The 15,880-nt window shown below is 44.7% G+C and overlaps 1 protein-coding gene across 2 annotated transcripts; it reads left to right on the top strand.

Annotated features, from left to right (window-relative positions):
* The first annotated feature begins 3,546 nt into the window (after nucleotides 1-3,546).
* On the top strand, nucleotides 3,547-15,635 carry UBAP1L (ubiquitin associated protein 1 like). Of its 2 annotated transcripts, none has more exons than XM_036238614.1 (5): nucleotides 3,547-3,701; nucleotides 8,209-8,781; nucleotides 10,987-11,193; nucleotides 13,433-13,492; nucleotides 14,419-15,635. In XM_036238614.1, exons 1-5 carry the CDS (start codon nucleotides 3,582-3,584, stop codon nucleotides 14,551-14,553), a joined length of 1,095 nt encoding a protein of 364 aa, XP_036094507.1. In that variant the 5' UTR covers nucleotides 3,547-3,581; the 3' UTR covers nucleotides 14,554-15,635. The 2 variants fall into 2 exon arrangements, with proteins under 2 accessions (XP_036094507.1, XP_015996532.2); XM_016141046.2 differs by having other exon boundaries at nucleotides 13,391-13,492.
* Nucleotides 15,636-15,880: the final 245 nt, after the last annotated feature.

Below are 15,880 nucleotides of genomic sequence, written 5' to 3'. Positions count from 1 at the left end.
TGCCTACCATGCCCCTCGCCCCCAGGCTCAGATGGAGCCAAACAGGCACAGACTCAGGGACTGGTGTTGGAGAGGTCCTGGATTACACAGATTTGCATCCCTAATATTCCCACTTCCCCACCCTGACTCCATCCCATCAGGCCCTTGCAGAGCTGTCTCCACTGACTCCTGAATGGAGTCAGCACTCAGCCTAAAGTTCAGACCCTTTCAGCTCTACCTAATCTATGCCTTCACTATTATTGCAGACTGCTTCCCAGCACACACTGTCTACCTGAGTAAAGCAACTTGTCTGCCCCTCACTCTGTCCTGCCTCTACTCCCTGCTTAAGATGTTCCCTCCCTGGAGTCATGCTCTCCACTCCACCTTTTTCCTGCTCACTGGCTGTTCCCCCACCCTCCAGAGTCCAGGTCAAGTCTCATCTTTCCTGAAGCTTTCCAACCCCCATAAGGACCAGAATACTCCCCTATCTCTGAAGAAAACATTATTTAATGCTCTGTATTTTTCATTTTGTATTTAGCAAAGATGACTGTCATTTTAGAATATTTTCTAACTATATCCTGTCTTACACTGTAGCCTTTGCTATTCTTAGGAGGTGTATTTCCAGAATCCTCAAAAACTCTTAACTTCCTCCAGAAGCGAGTGTAGAACTGCGTAGAGACTATCTATTAGTCTGCAGATGCAGGGTCAGAGGTGAGGGAGGAGGAAGGTAGCCCTGTACCTGCTCAGTGGGCAGGCAGTTCACACTTGAGTCTTAATAAAACTGGTTCTTCCCATAGCTCAAAATTCTACTGATAGCTGAAAATGTGAATGACAATTCTGCAGATTCCAAAACTTGCTAACCTTCTTGTGTTCCCTATGACCCCCTTTATCTCATAGTTCCCCTGTAAGAACAGGCTAATTGGGCAGATAACTTACTCATCACACTGGGACCTCTCTGATTCTGTAGCATAGAGAGCCACTCCCAACATGCCGGGAGACAGTCTTTTGAGTCTTGCAGACAGTAAGACACTGACAAGAGAGAGCGGACAGCGGAGATGAGAGAATTAAAGGATTTGCTTATCTGGCCTCATCTGACCTCTCTACATGGAGATTATCTACTCTTCACATGATGCTCTCATATGAGCATGGGAATGACCCTAGTGACCCCTAGCAGTAGGGCTTTGCACCATCCTGGATGACAGATTATATTAAACTAGAAATACTCCCTGGTAAACCCTGATTGTTTGCAAAATGCCAGACTGCAGTTAGGAGTCTAGATTTAGGTATTTATTATCGGCAATCATGAGCTTGAATTCTGTGTGAATAAGTACTGTTTTGATTTTTTAAGGCGACAGAATCTTTAATGTGGTTTAAAATACACAAAAAGTCAAATCCATGGCTGTTATGAATATTATTAAACTAATGGATAGTGCATTTGATTTTAGCCAATAGGCCCAGAAGCTATGTGTGAATTAGTTTTTAATTCTTAGATTTCAGCTTTAGTAGATACAGTTAACTTATACTAATTGACTTTCTCATCAACAGTGCATGAAAGTTCCAGATGTTTTATATCCTTTTCAACACTTGATATTGTTAGGCTTTTTAATTTTAACCGTTTGTGTGTGTGTGTGTGTGTGTTAGACTTTTTAATTTTAACTGTGTGTGTGTGTGTGGTGACATCTCATTGTTTTATTTTGCATTGCTATATTGGCTAATGAGATTAGACAACTTATATGTTTACTGGCTATTTGGATATCCTCTTTGTGAAGTGCCTAATAAAATCTCTTGCCTGTTTTTATACTGGGTCTTTTTCTTATTGATTCGTAGACATTCTTTGTATATATTGGATATGAGTCTTATGTGCTTCTCTCCTATGTGCAAATATCTTCTCTCTGTGATTTTTTGTTTTTTACTCTCTTAATGGTATCATCTAATGAATAGAAGTTCTTAACTTTAATGTAACCGAAATTATCATTTTTTTTATTTCTCGTAACCTGTTTAAGAAATGTGTTTCTATTCTAACACCGTGAATATATTCTCCAGTTTTATTTTCAAGCTTTACCTTTTTGTATTTCACATTTACTTTTTACCTTTTACATTTAGGTCAACAGTCTACCTGGAATTGGTTTTTGTGTATGATGTGAAATAGCGATCAAGATTTTTTTTCCTAGGTGGATAGTCAATTGACCCAGAACCCTTTATTGAAAAGACCTTCATTTTCCTACTGCTCTGCAGGGTTATAAATCAAGGATCCATATATGTGTGGATCTGTTTCTGGACTTTCTTTGCTGTTCTGTCGGTCTCCTCGTGTCAGTACCACACAGTCTTAATTCTTTAACTCTGAGTATTGATGTCTGAAAGTATAAATCTTCCAACTGTGTCTTGGCTTTTCTTGGCCCTTTGCATTTCATGTAAATTTTAGAATTAGTTTGCCAATTTATACCAAAAAATGTGATGGAGTTTTGATACTTGGGAGCTATAAATCAATTCAGGAAAAATTGATATCCTTACAATATTAAGGCTTACAATCTATGGACATGGTTTATAGTTGGCATATAGAGATATAACGGATTTTCATGTGTTGATTTTGTATCAAATGACCTTGCTAAATCAACTAAGAGTTTCATTCATAGATTATTTTGGATTTTTGACATATAATTATGTCATATACAAATAATGGTGGTTTTCTTTCTTTCTTTCCAATTCTTAAACTTTTATTTTCCCCCTCCTTTTTTTGCACAGACTAGTGTCACTAGTACAGTATTGAACAAAAGAGATGATGGGGACATCCTTGTCTCGTTTCCAATCTTGGGGATATCTTTCAGTATTTCACCATTAAATGGGATGTTTGCTTTAGATGTTTTAGAGATATTCTTTATTTATTAGGTTAAGGAAATTCTTTTCTATTCCTAAGTCGCTAATAAGGTTTGTTTGTTGTTTCTTCAAACCATGAATAGGTATTTATTTTATCAAGCACTTTTTCTGCATCTACAGAAATAATTACATAATTTTTCATTTTTTATTGATATTTATCTTTATTTCCACTGATTGGTTTTAGAAAGCCAACCCTCTCATTCCTGAAATACACTCAATATGGCAGGATTGTATTTTTCTTTCCATAATTATTTTTGTTAAGATTTTTCATTTATGTTCACGAGAGAGTAGACTCTAATTTTCTTGTCAGGTTCGGTATCAAGGCGATGCTGAAAGCAAATGAGTTAGGAAGTATTCCTTCTTTCCTGGAAGAATTTGTATAATTTGATATTTCTTCCTAAATGTTTGAGTGAAAACTTTTGATGCAGGACTTTAGAACTAGACTTGTAGACTACATTTTAGGGAACAGTGGTCTAGAGCAAGACTTAAACATGAAATAGTCAATTCCTGTCAGTTTGAATGTTCTTGTTTTTATTCATTTCCTCCCCCATGCAGCACTGACCACTTCACCTTTTCCTTCCTGGCTGTGCGAGACTCAGCTAAGTCACCACACAGGAGAGCTCTGAGGCCCTTTGGGGCCTGAGCCTGGTTCTCAGGATTACATTCTCTCCTGGCCACCAGGCACCTCACCCCGGCCTGCTCAGCCATCTCCACACTCCTCTGACAGAATGAATGCCCTCGATGGTGTCCCCTTCAAGGTGCCCAAGGGCTTTGTAATAAACACAGAGCCCCTCCCTGGGCCAGAGCTCAGTGTCCCAGACTGCAGGGAGCTTCTGCTGGGTTCTATGGTAAGTCTGTCTGTCTGTCTGTCTACCTATCTTCTAGTCCCTGGGTCTGTGCGTCTGAGGCTAAGCCTCATGGGATCTTGTTCTTTGATTTTAAAGGATAGCTGGGCCTGCTCTGGTATATTCTAGGGAGTTTGGAGAAAAACCCTAGAGGAAAAGATATTTCATAAAGAAGGCCAGTCGCCTGGTGATGGGAATTATTTAGTGGATCTTATTTTAATATAAATATAAATGATTGAGAGAAATTTCAAGGGTACTTCTGTTCCTCTCTTTCCTAACAGCCTGCTATCATGTCTAAAATTCCACCATCAGAATCACTTTTTGGGCTAAGACACTAGCTCTAGAATCCTCTGTTAAAATGCAGACAGTTACCTGGGACACACTACAAGGGATTACCATTCACCAGGCCTCAAGCACGTCTGTCCTTAAAGCACCCCATGCCTCATGGCGCTCACACATTGAGATATGCATCCAGTTCACGTGGTCATATTACATATTACATCCAGTTCATGTGGTCATATGTCTTCAGGATAGACACAATTATTTAACTTCCTTGAAAGTCAAGTTTACTTGAAGATTTAGGGGGAATCCATTATATTATAACACAGATGTATCATCGTGTAGAATGCAAAATTCTCATGAATTTTTTAAAAAATGAAACAATATGTTTGCAAAGAACAATGGAACTGGCATTGGGCCTCTTGATACTGAGTCCTCAGGCTCTTGTGTGCTTGTTCTCCTCTGTCTACAGGGTGCTTCATGGGAAGGTTTGAGGCTCTAGCTTAGCTCTCACGCATTTGAACATGAGGAGCCTGAGGCTCAGAGAAAAGAAATGATTTACCCAAAGTTAGTGATAAGACTAAAACCCAGGTCCTGACTCCAGATCATTTTGTATTAGCAAAGAGCAGGATTGGCACATAAGAGGGACTGGACAGGATTGTTTGAAGGTTAAAAAAAAAAAAAAAAAAAGGTTACAGAAAGTCAGGAGCAGAGAGCACAGTCCAGTAAGAGAGGCCTGGAGAGGGTAAGATAGAGGGATTTGAGTGGCCTGGGAACACAGGAGCAGGAGACTCGGTGCACTTTTGGAGTTGCAATGAGGCTCCTTAGGACTAAAGTTTGCAGAACTGAAGCTCTGTAAAGCCCAGACCACAGTGTCCAGGGGCCCACACTCTCTGGGGACAGGAGTTCTCACTCTTCCCAGGCAGCCTATGCTGTGGGCTCTCACTCTGCCAGTAGGCCCTGTGTCATTGGGAAGAGGAACTTGCTTTACTAAGTTCCAGTGGAGGTAGATTATCACAGCTTTTCCCTCCATGCTGAGCTCTAGCCAAGCTGGGAAGAGGCAATTCTGAAGGTTACTTCTAGTAGCAGAAATGGGCACTGTTTTGCCAAGTCCATGTCTAATGTCCTAGCCAGAGTGCTGACTGGCCTTGCCTCCTACCCTCAGGGTGGGCACCTATACTCCCTTGAGCATGTTTCCCATCCTGAGTCTCCATTACTTTTACTGCTGTGCCAAACTAACAAATAGAGAAGCATGAGACTCCAAATATGATTTACAGCCTCTCCTGATCAGTCCCTCGAGTTCACTGGGCCGTATTCCCAGTGTTTAGAACTTGAAATACATTTTCATAAAACAGTGATGTTATATACAGTGGTGGTTAGATTACCAGATGAACCTATAGTGACCTAAAGGGAAAAATAATAACAGCTACTATTTATTGAACACCTGCTATGCACCACATCCATTCTAGGTGCTCTATATGTTCGTTCTTCTCTCTCATTTTTATGACCCTTTTAGCAACTGGTGTCCCTACCCAATAGCACAGGAAATCAAAGCTCCCACCTGAGTGAGCCACAGGATCACATGGCTTAGGCTTGTGAATAACAGCTAGGATTCCGAAGCCCATGCCCGCCCTCCATCCTGCTCCTTTCCAAGGAGACTTTCCTTCCATAAGTAAGGCCTGGGCAAATCTGTGTTTTGTAGTTTCATGATTTCCCTTTAATTGGAGTTAATTTCTCTTGTTTTTTATTTATTTATTTTTTTGAAGAGAGAAAATACATTCACACAGTTGAAAAATGAAAATGAAGTAAAATGGTGTAGAGCAGGGTTTGACATTTTCTGTAAAGGGCCAGGTAGTAAATACTCTGGCAATTACTCAACTCTGCTATTGTAGAGAAAGAGCCATAGATAGTAGGATAAGGAGAGAGTGAGCATGGCAGATAACACTTTATTTACAAAAACAAGGTGGGGGTCAGTTTGGCCCCCAGGCAGTTTGCCCACCTTGCCACTAACACCTTCTCATCTGCCCTGTTCCCTACCCCCACCCCATCACTGGTGACTTCTGTTACTCATTTTTTACATATTATTTTAGAGATTCTTATGTGTGTATACAAGCAAATACAGCTATTTCCTCCATTTTTTACGCCAAAGGTAGCATTTTATATACACTGTTCTTCTTGATTTTTCACTTAATATATTTTAAGATCTTCCATAGTCATACATAGAAAACTTCTTCAGTTTTGTTTTTCTCTGCATATTACATGAATACATCGTACTTTATCGCCCAAGTCCCCTCTTGAAGAACACTTAGGTTCTTCTCAGTCTTTTGTCATTACAAATAATGCTGCAGGAAATGAGTATATGCAAATATCTTTTTGAATTTGTTTAAATACATTGCCAAATTGCCCTCCATAGGGGTTATACTGATTTACATCTCAACCTGCACTCTACAAGAGGCCTGTGCCTCATACACTCCCCAATGAGTATCATCAAGCTTTGGGTCTTTGCCAAAGGATAGGCGAATAGTATCTCAGTGTTGTTTTATTTGCCTTCTCATATCATCATTGAGGTTGAGCAATTTTTTCTGTGTTCCATCTGTATTCCTTTTCTGTAGGCTTTCGATATTACCTTTTGTCCCTTTTTCTGTTGGGCCATCAGTCTTTTTTTAAATATATTTCTAGGCATTCTCTATATTAATAAAGTTAGTCCTTTGTCTGTGATGTGAGTGTTACTTTACCCCTCGTTTGTCATCTGTCTTTGACCTTGCTTATGGGGTATATTTGCCATGCAGATTTTGTACATATACCTGTGTGCACTTTTATGGCTTCTGGATTTCGATTGATTCAGAGTAAGAAAGGCTTTCCCCACTTGAGGTTATAAAGAGTTTCTGTCTTGTTTTCTCCTAGTTCTTTTATGGTTTCACATCACATATTTGAATCTTTGATCTTTTTGGAATTTACCCTTGTGTATATAATATGAGATTGCATTCAAATTTATTTTCTTCCAGCTAGCTAACACCATTTATTGACTAGTTTCTCTTTTTCCTATTGCTTGAGATGCCATCTTATTATTTACTAACAGTCTATTCTGGACTTTCTATTTTGTACCTTTATCTGTGCCAGTACCAAAGTCTTAATTATTGATATTTTATAATATAATAAAATATAATGAAACGGTTAGTAGGGCCAGTCTTCTTATTTATCTTTTTGTCCGTAGAGTTTACCCAGCTATTCTTATTTGTTTTTCATGGAGCAGCTAAATTATGCTCCTCTCCCCAGTGTAGGGTCACGTCAGAGGTGGGGGGGGGGGCAGCACCTGTGATCTAAGTGTGTCTGTGTCTGTTTCCTGAAGCCTCCCCTTTCCCTCACACACACCACTTCCCTCAGCCTCTTTCTTCCTTAATTGGCCATCATAGAGTATTGAAATTGCCTTTTTAATTTTTAAAATGTTTTTAATGGCATTTTATATGTCTAGTTTTTAAATTTAAAGGTAGGCAATAGGAACATTCTATTTTTGCCTCATTTAAAAACTCTCAAGTTAGATTGTCTATGTGGGCTCCAGATTGCCATTTTAGTTACATGTCGTGGGGAACATACTACAGTGAGATGGCCGGAGAATCCCAGCTCCGCCACTCACCACGTCTGACCTCCAGCAACTTAAATTTTCTGAGCCTTATTTTCAGAATTTGGAAATAGAAATAACATTAGAACCTAATAAGTAGAGTGCAACAAAAGATTAGTAAATCTTCCATTTTCTTGGACCCAAAGTAATCGCAGATGGCAGCAAAGGGAATGGGAGCAGGTATTACTCCTTAGTGGGGTTCATGTGCCTGGGAGGACCTCCAAGGCTGACGCTCACTGTCAAAGGGTGCTGGGCTCAAGCGAAAGCTTCTTTGCTATGGATAAGTTTTACTGGAGAAAGTTTTTACGCTGCTGTTTCTCAATTATATACTGACTGGCAAAGGGACTTAGATATTAGATTTCACATTTCATTCTATTCACCTATTCCTTATTTTTGTCCATTAAATGGTTATTTATATCCATTGACTCGAGCGGTAGCTGAAACCGAGGGTGAGGGTGGGTTGTGATGGCTGGCTGCCTAGGCCTCAGAATCCGAAGCTGTGCAGGTCGGGCAAGTCTTTGATGGAGCAGGGTCCCCCAAAACCAGAGGGTGGGGCAGTGCCACAGAGCCCTGGTTCATTTGGCCGAGCCCCACAGTGCCTTCTCTCAACAGCACGACTTCAGCTTGGAGAGGAGGACTCTCTTCTGGGTGGAGGCTGTCATCAGGGAACCCTGCCAGTTCCAAAGCGATGACCCCGGGACAGCGTCAGCCCCTCCCGCCTGGCTCTTGCTGGTCAGCCCAGAAGCAGGGCTACTGCCTGCACCTGCCACAGCCAAAGGCCCGGAGGCGCGACCCCAGGAGCTGCCCGAGGAGGAAAAGGAGGAGGAAGTGGAGGAAGAAGAGGAAGATGCCTCCTCTGCCAGCGAGGAAATGCCGGGTCCTTGCAGCCCCCAGCCCAGCGCCCCAGAGAGCCCCAGCCCGGGCCATCACCGGTGCTCACTGGATGTGCTGCGTGGGGTGAGGTCAGAGCTGGCTGGGGCGCGGCGGAGGCTCTCAGAGGGCAGGATGGCCGCCAGCCCCCGCGCCCTCCTGCAGCGCATCCGCCACCGGGCGCTGAGCCTCTGCCCCAGCCCGGCGCTGCCCCCGAGCCCCACGCCCCCGCTCCCCAGTGCACCCACGCCGCCCCCGAGGCCCTCCACTGCCGGCGCCATGCCCCCGCTGCGGAGCCACAAGCCCACGGTCCCGGTAAGCAGCCTGCCCACTCAGCCAAGGCTACAGCTCAGCAGCAAGGCCCCCAAAGTTTGGTCCCCAGCTAGGTCCAGAGTCTCAATCCCCTGCTCTCCGCGCTCCTACTCCCTACCTTCACCTGCACTCACCTGGCTCTGTACCACGCTGTTCTGACTGTGGCCCTTTGCCAGAATATTCCCTGCTCAGAGGGCCCCAATTCCTTCTGTTTTCCCATTGTGCCTGTGTTGCCTCTGTTAGGGCGCAAGTCATGTAATTGTAATTATCCCGTACCTGCCTGTCCTCTGCCAGTAGAATATGAGTTCTTTAAGCCAGGGATTAGATCACATTCATTTTTGTTTCCTGAGCACCTAGAAGCAGGCTTGGCCCATAGAGGGTGCTGAATGAATATCTGTTGAATTAATGAATATGACTCAAATCCAGGGTTTCCCAGGGGGCGAAGCTTGCTGTTAAATGGGTGAGCTGAAGACTCAGTCAAGGAATAATTACTGTATGTCAATTCCTGCCAGACACTGGGTTGGAAAAGACAAGGTCAAAACCACAGGACTAGGAGAGAGAGCAAGGGGTGTGGAACAAAGCAGCACTGTACCAGCACTCCCTTAGGTGTTGAGAGAGAGAGAGGTGAAGGTTGCCGCAGACTGGGAAGGCTTCAGGACAGAGGACATACACTCAGAAGAACTGGGAGCAGAAGTGAACTTACCATGAAACCAATGAAACTTAAGCCTCAGGCCCCTTATTTTGCTCTTTCGTAGGCCTTGTATATTGTATATTCATAATTTATAATTTTACATTCATAATTGTGTGTCTTTTTTCTTTAAGAGATCCAAACTGTTTTAAGTATCAAACTCCACAAAACCTGGTTCCAGAGCAGATGGGTTTGTCAGGATGGATAGCAGAAGGTAGCAGTTGGGCTCAACTTTTTGCCCCCCGGCAGTCCCCACAGTTGGGCCCGGAAGTGCAAAAGAATAAGGCCAAAATGAAATTAAATCCAAAACGGACTTGAGGTCTGGCTTTTCCCATTCACTGGTGTGTGACTTTAGGCAAGTCACTGAAGTGCTCTGAGCCATTCCTTCTCTACCTGTAAAGAGAGCCAGCAACCACCCCACAGGAGCCAATAGAGCAGAAGCTCTGTGAATGGGACCGGCCATGCCCACATCAACCACCAGATGTTGATACCAGGAAGGTTTTTCCCTGGTGCATGTTAAATTTAACCCTAGCAACAACCCTGTGTGTTGGGGATGGGGGCGGGGGTGCTGGTTTGGGGCAGATGTTCTGTAGAGGAGGAAACTGAGGCAGAGAGTAGCTGAGAATCTTTTTCAAGGTCACAAGAGTAGGCTCAGATCTTAAGATTTGGATGTTTTCCTCTTCACAGACCAAGGATGAGGTCATGGCAGGGAACCCGTGAGCAGATGGAGAAGGGTGGGAAATTCATATATCACACACAGATGCACTCTGCCTCAGGAGCTAGGGCAGCAGCTGGGCTTTCCTAATGGAGGAGAGGACAAGGAAGTGTGTTTAGGGTGGGTAGATGGGTGCTTCTTCATGAAGGAAGAGTTAGAGGTGATGCTGGCCACATCAATTGAAATGCCTTGAAGCCACCTACCTTAGCCCAGGGTCTGTGTGGGTCTCCCCAGCACCATAGCTATGCCCAGTCTCTACATTGCTCCATGCCCTGCCAAGCCTCGGCCCAGCCAAATTCAAGAAGGAGGGTCCGACTGAGAAGATCCTCCTAAGGTGTGGGGTAAAGAACTCTGCATTTGATTCTGAGTAGAGTTCAGGTCCCAAATGTGTGTCGCTTACCAGGTCATTAACTTCCCTGAACCTTGATTTCAATATCTGTAGCAGAGGATAATAGGATGGACCTATCATATTTCTCTTTCAGAGTGGTTCTAAGTAATAAATGACATATTATCATGTACTGGCAATTTTTGTATTCCAGGTCCTTTGCTAATTACTTTTCTCACATTGTCTTATTTAAGTCTTGTAACAAACCTTGGGATATCTAGTATGACTGTCTGTTTTACACATGAGCAAACTGAATAAACACTAGAGAGCTGGGATTTGAATCCAGGTCTGCAGGACTGCAAACTCTCCACAGTATTAGCCTCTACATTCTGTGGCATACAAAAGTACTTTTAAAAATGTCCTGCCCAGCCAAGTGTTGTCTCCAGTGGTAACTGACACATCAACTTGTCTTTATTTCAGTCCCTCAGTCCATACACCTGCCTGCCACCTCTTGGGCGGGAGCCCCAGCCTCTCATGGCCCACAGATCGTACCCTGATTCTGATGACCTCCTATCTGCCCTCAGCCAAGAGGAGCAAGACCTCATCGGGCCAGTGGTTGCCCTGGGGTATCCCATGCATAGGGCCATCGCAGCTCTGCAGAAGACAGGGCGGCAGAGCCTGAGCCAGGTGAGTAATTGTCCAGAGCTGGGGACTGTGGAACTGAAGCCAGGTGAGTGAGGGTTAAGAGCTGTGGTTTGTGGAGCTGGTGCCAGGTGAGTGACCATATGATTTGACCTTTAACTTGAAGAAATTTCCTTCTCTTTAGAGGCAGAATCTCCATCAGGTATTAATTATTGGGGGTTGTGAGCAAGTTTCTAGACCTAGTGCTACCTTCTCCATAGGAGTTTATCAGGAACTCCCATACCCACTTGGGGAGTCTCAATATTCTTCTCCTATCCTGTCTCTGCCCCAGAAACAGGGGGCTGGAGCCTTGGGCAGCCAAGAATCTCTCCACAGCTGCCCAGTAGAACTTTCTGCAATGAGATGTTTTATACCTGTATTGAAAATACAGTATCCAATAGCTTATATGTTTGATATGTGGCTACTGTGACTGAGAATTTTATTTAATTGTAATTAATTAAAATAGCTGTGTATGGCTACTGGCTACCATATTGGATCGTGCAGCTCTAACCACTGCCCTCAGTAAATGGTTTACCCATACCCATATCCATCTGTCTTTCCATCCACCTATCAATCCATCTAGTCAACAGTATTTATCGGGCATTTCCAGAGCATTTAGATGCAGCTAGTTGCTATGGTGAAAACCAAGGTACATAAAAACCACTGTTGTATGTTGGCTTCCTGAGGAAGCAGACTCAGAAGGAGTTTGTCATGTAGGATAGTTATGAATGAGGCCCTTGGGATCAACTCTGGAGAAGGGGGTAGACAGAAGCAGGAGTGAGTAGATGGAGAAGTTGAGCTTTGTAGACCGAACAACAGAGTCAGCCAATCCCACAGCTCTGGAGCACATACGACCCTTCAGAGTTATCCTGACTGGGGCTGCCTACCATTCCTAGACTGTGTAAAGAGGGCTTGGCTGATGGTTTTTCTGCATGTGCTCAGAGCAGGGTTTAGGTGTCCTGGAGCAGGCGATTGGAAAGTTCAGAAGCTAAAACAGTTTGAAAACCATTAGCCTATATTATCCATGCTTTCTGCCCAGCTCTGAAAGTCTGCAGAAACCCAACCTGTTTCTTCTCCACTTATACTCATAATTCTTATGGTCTGGAGCCTTCATTTGGCCCTGATTCCCTATAAATCCTGCTTTGATGTGCCTGGCACTCACGATTTCCCATATCTGGTTTATGTCCGCCACTGAGCTGTGAGCTCCTTAAAGGTGGCTCTTAATTCACTTTATAAACACAGCATGTATTTATTGGGCCCCTTCTGCCTGCCATGCTGGGTGCTGGGGACACAGTAGGGAGCAAGCAAGACTGACACAACCCTTCCCTAGTGGAACAAAAACTTAGTGGATGAGAAAGATGAGAAAGACAGCAGTTACAAAGTTGTATGTGCTGTGATAGGGGAAGCACGGGGTGCTGTGGGAGCTCCAGGCATGGCACCATGGAAATAGGGGACAGAGAAGGTCCCCAAGGAAAGAGGAGTAAGTATAGCCTTGGTAAGGGAGCGGATATACAGAGATCTGGGAGGGGAGGGGCGGCTAGAGAAGGAGCTGAGGCAACTGAGAGTGGCAGGAGCAGGGCTTTGAGCTTTGGCGGGAGGCAGCACTTCATCCTGAGGGCAAAAGGAGCCCCTGATGACTAAGCAGGGAGTGACCTGACAGGTTTTCAGCCCTGCGGGATCCTCCTCTGTCCCCTCCCTTTTCCAGCACTGGTGCAGAACTGTTGCATAGTAGGGGCTCATGGAGTCCTGGGTGGCAGAGATGGATGTGTCTGGGGGTGGGGTGGGGTGGGGTGGGGTGTGGGAGCACAGGTATAAGAAATCGCCTTCACATAGGTGAGTGCTTACCATGGAGGGTGAGCAGGCTGGGGTGGGCGGTGGGCGAGACGCCTGTGTTTCAGGCCTATCCCACCCACTTTGGGTTCTGGGAACCTTAGTTCCAGACCTTTTCCTAGATTCCAACCCCCAGTTTGGAACAGTTGGGAAGTACTTGTTGTCCACCTGTCTGCAAGTCCCTAGAGGAGGCCTCTGTCCCTCTTCTATTGGCTCACGGGCTTTCTGGGGCTATGTTGTGTGTCATGGCTTGCCTAGTCAGTCTGGCTTGAGCCCAGGACTTAATGAGGTCCTCAGGGTGCCTACTCTACCCCATCTGCTCCCCCTGCCACTCCTCTTACCCCCCCCCCCCCTTCAACTCTTTCCGGCCTAGTTTCTCAGCTACCTTAGCGCCTGTGACCGTTTGCTGCGGCAGGGCTACGAGGAAGGCCTGGTGGAGGAGGCCATGGAGATGTTCCAGTTTTCTGAGAGCCAGGTCAGTAGGGCCACCTGCCTGGGCCCCAGGGGAGGGAAGGGATGGAGGTACACATAAAAGCCTGGCGTGCAGGGGCACACAGTGCCAGAGCCAGCCTGGGTGCCATAAGGAAATAGCCTGCTTGCTCAGCCCTAGGGAGATGAAGCATGGGAAAGTAAGGGGAAGAGGTGGGGAGGGAAACTGGAAGCAAGGTTTTTGTGATATTTAACTGAATCAGCACAAGTATTATTGAATGCCTGCTCTTTGTTAGGTACCCAGATAGGAGCCATATGCAGCACAAAGATGCTTGAACTCTCTGCTCAAGAAATTTCACCTACCTGGAACCCAGAATATAGGCAGTTGTGGGCCCAGTAGAACATTCTGAGCGCCCAATGAATATGGTTTGTTCGTAATCAGCAGCTGGTCCAGGCTCACTGAGTAGCTCCTCACAGAAAATGAGGGAGGGGTACAGAGGGGCAGGAGAAATACAGAGAAAGATGGAGGGAAGAGAAGCAGGGACGTTTCAAGCACTTGGGCTAGAAGAGGAAGGAAGGCAGAGGCTGTGCTATATGAAACCTCAGCAGGTTTGGGACCCGGGCAGAGACCCCAACCTGTGCATCCTTTGTGCACCAGTATTGGGCCGTCCTCTTCCTGACCTAGCACCCAAGCACATGCAGTCAGGAGTGAACGGGAGTTGGGGAGTAAAGCCAGGACCAAGCCAGTGGCCAGGCTGAGGCCACCTTCCTTGGCACACAAAAGGAGATCTGAGCCCTCACCCCAGAGGTCCAGAGAAAAGACAGGTGCTGCCCAGAATCTGGCTCACCTGGCCTAAGGAGGCCACAGCTTTCTAGGAGTAGATACAGAGGGCACCAGAGAAGGGGCTTCCCAGGGTGGGGGCCAAGCCTTGAAGAGCGCACTCAGTGCCCTCTTTGCCTCTCCTTCCTCAGGCAGGGGAGTTCCTGCGCCTCTGGGAACAGTTCAGCGATATGGGCTTCCAGCAGGACCGGATCAAAGAAGTGCTTCTGGTCCATGGCAATCGCCGAGAGCAAGCCCTGGAGGAGCTGGTGGCCTGCGCCCAGTGACCACTGGGGCACTCTGCAGTGCCCAGGCATGCCAGACCTGTGCTAGACCTGGCAATCCATTCTAACTGTAGACCGCATAAGAATAACAAAGTGATGCTCATTGCAAACAATGCCAAGAGTGGGAGCAAATACTATAGGGGAGGCAAAACTTTACCCATCTTAGGTTTTCAGCTGGACCAATTAACAAGAGAAAAACAGTTTATTAATGCATGCAGCGTACATCATGCAACCTCAATGAAAAGTAACTCAAAGCAGTGCTTTATATAGTATCTTCAACAAAGAACAAATACGTAGAGAAATAACAGGACAAAAGAAATCAGTTTTAGGCTTCCAAGGATGGCACACCACTGGAAGGTAAATATATGGGAAGGAACTAACGGAGTAAGGTTTGTTGGGAGGATAAGAATCTACCTACAGAAAAGGAGAATTTACATCCTGCCTTTAGACAGAAAGCAGGGAAAGGTAGGGAGAGCTTTTCCTACATTTGCTACTTTTTAATGGCCTTCAGCTAAAAGTGATTTTTATGTCAAAGAGGCATATTTTGGGGTGACATTCTGGTTTCCTTCAATACCAAATGAATCATCTAAAAGAATTGAAAGTGGTTGCCTATGAGGAGGTGCAGATGAACAAAGAGCTGTCTTAAAAGCCTTCTTAAACTACCTGTATTTAACTCTTTAAGCTGTGTTTATTAGTAACTTTGAAAAAAAAATAAAACAAAAAATGATGGGCCATTCTTTAGGGTCCTGTAGGCTTCTGGTCTTAGTATGGAAATAACATCTAACTGTGGGTCCAAAGATCTAATTTCTGATTTTGGTTCTGTTGATGATCAGCTTAAGACCTCTTTGGGCCTCAGTTTCCCCAGGAAAAGTAGAGAGTTTGGACCTAGCTGCTATTCATAAGAATCCCTTGAGGAGTTGGTTAAACAGTCCCAGGCCCCACTCCTGGATAATCTGACTCAGAAAGGTCAACTTGGCAGCCCCTAGGAATCTTTTTTGTTTTTGTGAGAAGCTCTCTGGGGATTGTTCTTTTAAAATCTTTTTTAATTGCTTATTGTTGTTGACCCCCTTTACCCATTTCTCCCAACCCCCACCCCCAGCTCTGGCAGCCACTCTGTTCTTTGTATCTATGAGCTTGCTTTTTTGGTTTTTTATTTTAAATTCCACATATGAGATCATACGTTATTTGTCCTTCTCTGACTTATTTTACTAATTAACGTAATGCCTTTGAGGTCCATCCATGTTGTCACAAATGGCAAGATTTCATTCTTTTTATAGCTGAATAATATTACTGTATCTATAAATCACAATTTCTTTATCCATTCACCTAT

This window comes from Rousettus aegyptiacus, unplaced genomic scaffold (genome assembly GCF_014176215.1).
Source record: "Rousettus aegyptiacus isolate mRouAeg1 unplaced genomic scaffold, mRouAeg1.p scaffold_m13_p_3, whole genome shotgun sequence".
Lineage (NCBI taxonomy): Eukaryota > Metazoa > Chordata > Mammalia > Chiroptera > Pteropodidae > Rousettus > Rousettus aegyptiacus.
This window is presented reverse-complemented; position numbering and strand designations above follow the sequence as displayed.

What these genes read in the sequence shown, in the direction of transcription:
- UBAP1L (XM_016141046.2), top strand. Translation starts at nt 3,582, where the DNA reads ATGAATGCCCTCGATGGTGTCCCCTTCAAGGTGCCCAAGGGCTTTGTA. An exon ending in GGCGGCAGAGCCTGAGCCAG is followed by an intron (nt 11,194 to 13,390) that starts GTGAGTAATTGT and finishes TTTCCGGCCTAG; the next exon opens with TTTCTCAGCTACCTTAGCGC. An exon ending in TCCAGTTTTCTGAGAGCCAG is followed by an intron (nt 13,493 to 14,418) that starts GTCAGTAGGGCC and finishes CTCCTTCCTCAG; the next exon opens with GCAGGGGAGTTCCTGCGCCT.